Genomic DNA, 8221 nt, shown 5'->3' with positions numbered 1-8221 from the left:
ATGACCGATATACACTGTCCACAACAATAGTATCGCCTACTGGCGTATATACATGAACATATGACACTAAGAACTCACGGGTCATATCCAGATAATGATCAATATACGATCTGAAGCAACAATATCTGTGGCATACGATCTATGTGGCATACTGATACAATACTTGTGATCACTGTATCTGAAGCAGCAATATCTGGCATGGCAGGAATATCATAGAATCGGGCCTGACTGCCCACCTGATCGGCCTCCCCCTCTTGGGTGACCCCTAGCTGCCTGAGCCCTACCTCGAGCTGGTTGGGCCGGTGGTGAAGTAACTGGTGCTGAAATCGTGGCCTGACTCATCTGCTGAACTGGACCTCCTGTAAGGCGGGGACATAACCTTTTCACATGACCTAACTCTCCACACTCGAAACATCCCCTCTTGGAAAATGGTGGAAAATATTGAGGTGGACCCCGAGAATCAGAATAACTACCAGAAAAACCTGGTGCAGACGAACCCTGAACTGAAGGTGCACGAGATGAACTGTGAGCTAAGAGGGCACTGAGGGATGATTGGCCCGCTCTAGAACTGTATGAACCATGGTTGGATGATGCATCACGATGGACTGGACGAGCCATCTGAGCGGGTCTATAAGGACGACCCTTGCCATGATAGAACCGACTCCCAAAAAGAACATCGCTGAAACCACCCGATCCTCAAGGCATCTTGGCCTCTCTCTCCTCACGCTCCTGACTACGGACCATCTCAAATCGCTGAGAAATATCAACCACCTCGTCGAACTGAACACCAGATACACTCTTCCGAGACATAGCAAAATGCAACTGATAGGTGAGACCATCAATGAACCTCATAATCATCTCCATATCGGTGGGAACCAACCAAACTACGTGATGAGCCAACCCTAAAAATCTCATCTCATACTGGGTCACAGATAAGCCGTCATGGCGTAGCTGCTCGAACTGCCTGCGCAGCTCCTCCCTACGGGTCGGTGCCACAAACTTCTCCAAGAAGAGAACAGATAACTCACTCCATGATAGTGGTGTAACACCGACTGGCATGCTCCTCTCATAGGCCTTCCACCATCTGAAGGCAGACCCAGTAAACTGAAAAGTAGTGAATGAGACCCCACTGGTCTCCAGAATACCTGTCGTGCGAAGAATTTGCTGACACCTATCCAAGAAGTCCCGAGCATCCTCAGACTCAGCCCCACTGAATTATGGAGGTTGGAGCCTCCCAAATCTCTCTAGTCTCCTCTGCTCATCATCAGTCATAACGGGACCCACCTGGGACAGAGCAGCTGCAACCGGTTGGGCTGGCAATACCCTCGGCGTCTGAAGTCACTGCATCACCTGCTTTCGAGTACAGACGGCGGGAGTCTGAGTACCTTCCCTGGCCTGAGAAGTGGCTGGCGCGGTCTGAATAGAAACTGTCGATCAAGGCTAGTGCACACCGTAAAAAACTGAGCCAAAGCCTACTAAAGGCATGGGATCACAATTGGCACAGCTGGTGCCTGAACTCGCCCCACTAGCTCAACCATATCTAGAACCTGCTCCTGAGCTGGAGCAACTGGTGGATCTGCAAGTGCTGCTCTAGCTGTTGTACGAGTGGCACCTCTGCCCCTACCGTGACCTCGACCTCTCGTGGCCCTGGCTGGTGGTACTGATGGTTGTCCATCCGGCCTAGTAGCATGTGTCCTTACTATGTGTGAGAGAATAGAATAACATAAGTTTTAGTTTCCGAAATCAACAAATCCGCACGACAAGAATACAAGAATGCAAAATTTCCTAAGGGTTCGACAACCTCTCGAAGATAAGTACAGACATCTCCGTACCGATCTGCAAGACTCTACTAAACCTGCTCATGACTTGTGAGACCTATGTAACTTAGACTCTGATACCAACTTATCGGGACCCAAAGCCAACCCGTCGTGATGGCGCATATCGTATTACTAGGCAAGCTGACTACTCAGATATTCCCAACACCTTCAATCTTTGAAAGATATGAAAACAACTTAATTAAAGGAAAAATCCTTTAAAAGCAGGATAAGAAGTCATAATTCAATACATAATCTCTCCCAAAACTGGGGTGTCACCGAGTACATGAGCATCTACATAAAGACATAGTCTGGTACACCATCCAAAAAATAAAACTGAAATAAATAAGATGTAAGATAAGGGAGGAGAGTCAAGGTCTGCGAACGCCCAGCAGCTACCTCGATGATCTCCGAATGTATGGCCTCTGTATATCAATAACCTCCGAAATCGGAAGCACCTGGATTTGCACACGAGGTGCAGGGTGTAACGTGAGTACAACCAACTCAATAAGTAACAAATCTAGCCTTTGGACTGAAAGTAGTGACAAGTCCAATTATTACAGTCCACTTTCAACATTTAATAGTACGGGAAGTTACAGAAAATAGGACAATGATATCTCAGATATTTATATTCTACAAGTGAATGTACAAGAATTTAGACATGCTTTCAACAAGAACTTAGACATATTTTCAGATTTCATAACAAAACTTAACACATAACACGACAGATCTAGCTCAGGGCAGATCCAGCCCACATGCAAATAAAGCAGGGCTGATCCAGCCCAAATGCAAGTAAACAGGGCTGATCCAGCCCAAATGTCATAACTGCTAGCATTGCGCCCACTGTGGGTGTGCAGACTCCGGAGGGGTCGATCCAACCTAAGCGTTATAATAAGTCAAATCCTGGCATCAATCAATAAAGCATGATGCGGCGTGCATCCTGATCCCATAAATATCAGTCACAATAGGCCCTCAACCCCACTCAGTCAATAACCTCTCCAGTCTCTCGGGCTCACCAGAATCATGATAATCAGCCCACAAATGATGATATGATATAACTTGTAAAGACATCAGAGACTGAGACATAATATGCAAGTAATAACTGTGATTGAGTACAAATTGACAGATTAAGCAATTAGTTCTAGAGTAAAGAACGACTATTGTGGGTCTCAATAGTAACATCATATAACCTAAGCAGGGTTTTTAACATGACTGACAACTCAATAGATCTAACACATGGTGAGAATACGGGTAACAACAAGATTTAACAACTATTCGGTTTCATGGAATCGACCAAGTCACAATTATTACGGTGCACGCTTACATGCCTGTCACTTAGAACATGCGTCACCTCAACACCAATCACATAACACGAAATTCGAGATTTCACACCCTCAGAATCAAGCTTAAAAATATTACTTACCTCAAACTGTGTGAAACTCTACTCCAACAAGCCCTTGCCTCGCGAAACGGCCTCTAAATGCCTCGAATCTAGCCACAAATAGTTCGACACAATCAGCACGAGCTAAAGAACTCAATTCCATATGAAATTACTAAGGTTTTAATCAAAAGTCAAAAAGTCCACTCAAAAGACGACCCTCGTACCCACGTCCCGAATCCAATTAAAGTCACAAAATCCAGAAACTCATTCTGCCATGAGTCCAACAATACAAAATTTATAAAAATCCATCACCAAATCGACACCCAAATCCCCAATTTAAACTCTCCAAATCCCTAGCTTCAAATTCCTAAATTACACCTCAAAACCACACAACATAGGTGGGAAAACAATGGAAAAACATAATTATTGAATAAATTTAACCACAAGTGAATTACCTCAATAAATCTCCCCAAAATCCTCTCAAAAAGTGCCAAATCCCGAGCTTCAAATGTTTAAAAGAGTGAAAAATCACGGAACCCTCGTTTTAATATGCACTACGAGTGATTCTGCTTTTGCTGTCCATTTAGCCGCATCTGCGACACCGCTTTTGCGGTCACAATTCCGCATCTGTGGAGGTCACTTAAGGTCAAGGCATACCGCTTCTGCGATCCCAAATCCCGCTCCTGTGGGTGCGCTTCTGTGCAAATTCATCCGCTTCTACGGACCAACCTCCCCAACCCCTTTTTCGCTTCTGCGACAAGCCACCCGCATATGCGAGATCACAGGTGCGGTATTTTCCCTCGCACCTGTGCAGCTACTTCCACTAACCCAGAACCGCATATGTGACCCTAAGGCCGTTTCTGTGACTTCGTACATACGGCCAATCGCTCGCAGGTGCGGTTGCACCAAACCTGACCACACCAGCTCCTCCAAAATCCAATCTGATTTCGATCCGAATCACCCCGAGGCCCCCCCGGGACCTCAACCAAATATACCAACAAGTCTTAAAGCACGATACGAACTTAGTCGAGCCTTCCAATCACATCAAACATCCTAAAACTACTAATCGCGCATCGATTCAAGCCTAATAAACTTTTGAACTTCCAACTTCTACATTCGATGCCGAAACCTACCAAATCACGTCCGATTGACCTCAAATTTTGCACACAAGTCACAAATGACGCCACAGGCCTACTCCAACTCCTGGAACCTTAATCCGAGCCCGATAACTACAAAGTTCACTCTCGGTCAAACTTCCAAATTTTAACTTTCGCCATTTCAAGCCTAATCCAACTATAGACCTCAAAATCACAATTCGGACACGCTCCAACGGAGTCAACGGAGCTAGCAGAACCATCAAAACTCTATTACGGAGTCATTTACACATAAGTCAACATTCGGTTAACCTTTTCAACTTAAACTTTTTACCTTGAGCTAAGTGCTTCAATTCATTCTGAAACCTCTCCGGACCCGAACCAACTACCCTGACAAGTCATATAACAACTGTAAAGCACAAAATAAGTAGTAAATGAGAGAACGGGGCCACAACTCTCAAAACAACCGATCGGGTTGTTATAAAAATAAACTAAACAATATATGAATAAGGGCTTAAAGTCGTGGGTTATCATCCATGCAGTACCTTATTTAATGTCATGGAAATACACCAGATTTCAGGATTGTGTTTCTCTCATATATTGAGGTTCACTCAAGTACATCACATTCATTATGGTTATTTCTTGTAAGAAGGTTCACTTCCCTTTGGATGATGATGGTGATCATGACATATATGGTGACAAAGTTAATGATTCAGCATGAATTTAAATTATCATATTAAATTTAATAAATTTTTACTTTAAAGCAAGGTTGATAAAAATAGTATTAATAAAGCGCAAAGAGTGTGCTAGCAAACACTTGAAATAAAATCTTTGCCTTAATTGGTAAAAATCTTTTCTCCAATAGTACTAGCCTAGAGCTTTGAGTGCTTTCTTCAGTAGTACCGACCTAGAACTTTCATTTTTTCAAATACACTCAGTTATTCTCAAATTGCACTACTACAATACATTGAAAAAAATGAGAGGACAGGAGGTAACTAATTTCATTGTCTCCTCATCATTATTTTGGTTCCTTGATTTCAATCCAGTTTTTTTCAAAATCAAACAAGACATTTGATCAAAATGCATAACACAATGACCGCTTCAAGCACCATATAAAGAATACTTAAAAATTATTTCGTGAAATGTCAATAGATGTGGCACAGAATATTCATCGAAAAGAGAGGTTATAGAAGAGTTTCTAGAGCAGTACGATCCTCATACCATGGAGAACTAACACTCAACACGAGAACTTGATGTTACCGGACGACGAACGCATAAAAATAGTAGAACTTGAAAGGTTACTTTACAAAAAATATTGGTGGGCTGATGGGCCAAGATCGGGCCGGTCCATCGGGACCAAACGACAGTCATGTCCCATTCCACGTCCCTTCTACTCCCAAACTCATCCTATTTTTTTCTGCTAAAATCGGGCCGGAACCAGGCCGGGTTGAATCGTCCGTCTAGTTGGACACTCATGTGTGATACACACCTAGCTCACAAAAAAGAAAAATTTCTCCTTGCTCCATGCTTTTGTTATGCTACGCGACTGCTTTCTGCTTTTTTCAATAGTACCCGTCTAGAGCTTTTTAATTTTTTAAATACACTTTTAGTTATTCTCAAATTGCACTACTACAACACATTGAAAGAAAGAGAGAACTAAAGATAAGTTATTACATGCCTCTTCATCATCATTTAAGTTCCTTGATTTCGATCCATTCTTTTTAGGATATGATGTGTACAAATTAACAAGCTACAAAAATATTTATTTGTTTGGGTGATAAGATTATTATTAATTCAAAGAGATTAAATAATACCATACAAAAATCCAAAACACGATATTAGTTGTTGAAGAGGTAATGCTATTTTTAATTTGTATTATAAGTTTTACTTATTTATAGCCTTTATTAATGATATAAATCTTTAGCAATATCTGGTGAAAGCAAAATATTTATTAGTTTTAACAATTACTATCAAGAAAAATACCTGAATACTCTAACACCGAATGGTCTTCTGCTATATAGGTACATTGTCAAATTCATCATGCAAAATTAGATATGTTTATGTTTTCTTGAATATGTTAGTCTTGAAAGAAAATGCACCTATTATGCAACTTCAAACTTTGATCCTTCAAATAGCTTATGAAACGGTACAATAATGATCTATAGAGAATTTGACAGTAATTATGTACATGCAGAAATTACAACGAGTATATCTGCAACCAAGCATGTGTTTTTCTCAATATTTTAACTTTTTTTTCTTTGAAAATAAAGAATATCTATTAAATTTATTAGAAAAATATTGTTGTATGTTTATTTTTTGCAATGACGATAAATAAAATATAGAGTGAAATAATTTCCAATATTGGATTATATCTAGCATGATATGTTTTCTCATATGGCCAACTTTATATTTCACTTCAAGAGGGATATCAATGTTGGCGACAAGAGTCTTGGTCTTGATAGAGCAACTAAAATAGATGAAAGAAACATACACTAGCAATATCGTCAATAAAGAAGTATATGTGAGATACACCATATGTTTGTACCTCATAAAATCAAATTAAGTAAAAAAATATCACATGGATAGCTAATTAAAACCTTGATTATTCATCTTCATAGGTTGAGAGGGTAATCAATCATCTTGGTCTCGATAAACAAGTCATTATACGGTGATCCACGTTGAACATTCACATAAGCAACAACAACAACAACGATCTAATAAATTCCACTAGTGGGGTCTGGGGAGGGTACTGTGTATGCATACCTTACCTCTACCCCGAATGAGTAGAGAGGCTATCTCCGAAAGGCCCTCGGCTCAAGAAGACAAAATGAGACAATATCGGTACCACCACGGAGATCATAGGAAAAATAACAACAACAGAAAAATTAGAAGATAGATGTAAAGCAAAAGTGATAGCCAGTAATTAGACCTGACACTATGAGAAGCGAAAGAGTAGTAAGACACAACATTACCACTAGCTATCTTAGATAAAAGTCTTACCAGACTAGTCTCATAAAGGTACGGAGTAAGGCAAGACTCAACTATTTTCTAACCTACAACCCTAATACTCGACCTCCACAGCTTCTTATCAAGGGCCATGTCGTCGAAAATCTGAAGCCTAGCCATGTCCTACATGATCACCTCTCCCCAATACTTCTTAGGTCGCCATCTATCTCTTCTCGTGCCCTCCATATCCAGCCGCTCACACCTCCTTACCGGAGTATCTGAGCTTCTCCTATGTACATGACCGAACTATTTGAGCATCGCTTCCCGCAACTTGTCATCAATGGGAGCCACGCCCACCTTCTCCCGAATATCATCATTCCTAATCTTATCCATCCTAGTGTGCCCGCACATCTACCTCAACATTTTTATTTCTGCTACTTTCATCTTCTGAATATGTGAGTTTTTAACATGGCAACACTCAGCCCCATAAATCATGGCCGGTCTAACCACCGCTTTATAGAACTTACCTTTGAGTATCAGAGCGGTTTTATCAAGATTTCGTTCTTGATAATTCTGGGAATTTGTTGAATACTAAGAGCAACAAAAAAATGAGTTTAAAAAAAAAGAATTGCTTGCTCTCCAGGAAATTTCTTTTGTATCTAATTTGTTTCCAAATATTAACGAAGGAAACAAGAAGAGGGGATCCTAGATTTCAAAGATAAGAAAAAAATTCAATTTTTCTTACTCTTTCTATAAATATATAATCCTTTCCTTTTTGTTCTTGTCTTGTTTCAACCGAGCCTAATAATTCTAGGATTTGGTTCTTCTTTCATTAGTTCCCCAGAAATCTGAATTTTACTACTAAGAACTTGATACGAGTTGGGTTTAACTATAAATCTACAAAGTATTTTGTTCAAAGGTTATTTCGAGAGGAAAAAAAAGGCAAAGAGAGGTGAGAGCATTATAGAAAAAAAGTCAAATTTGAG

At 40.5% G+C, this 8221-nt stretch overlaps 1 protein-coding gene across 1 annotated transcript; it reads right to left on the bottom strand.

The window, feature by feature from the left end:
* Positions 1 to 696: 696 nt before the first annotated feature.
* On the bottom strand, positions 697 to 2900 carry LOC138893621 (uncharacterized). Its single transcript, XM_070178265.1, has 2 exons — positions 2809 to 2900; positions 697 to 1084 (listed from the first exon to the last, which is right to left on the bottom strand). Exons 1-2 carry the CDS (start codon positions 2898 to 2900, stop codon positions 697 to 699), a joined length of 480 nt encoding a protein of 159 aa, XP_070034366.1.
* Positions 2901 to 8221: the final 5321 nt, after the last annotated feature.

Source organism: Nicotiana tomentosiformis, chromosome 6, assembly GCF_000390325.3.
Source record: "Nicotiana tomentosiformis chromosome 6, ASM39032v3, whole genome shotgun sequence".
In the NCBI taxonomy this organism is placed as follows: Eukaryota; Viridiplantae; Streptophyta; class Magnoliopsida; order Solanales; family Solanaceae; genus Nicotiana; species Nicotiana tomentosiformis.
The sequence above is the reverse complement of the archived record's forward strand: the minus strand, read 5'-3'. Positions and strand labels throughout refer to the sequence as shown.

Coding starts and splice junctions, on each gene's coding strand:
- LOC138893621 (XM_070178265.1), bottom strand. CDS start 2,900: ATGTCTCAGTCTCTGATGTCTTTACAAGTTATATCATATCATCATTTG. Junction 1,085..2,808: donor GAGCCCGAGAGACTGGAGAG/GTTATTGACTGA, acceptor GTCTGCCTTCAG/ATGGTGGAAGGCCTATGAGA.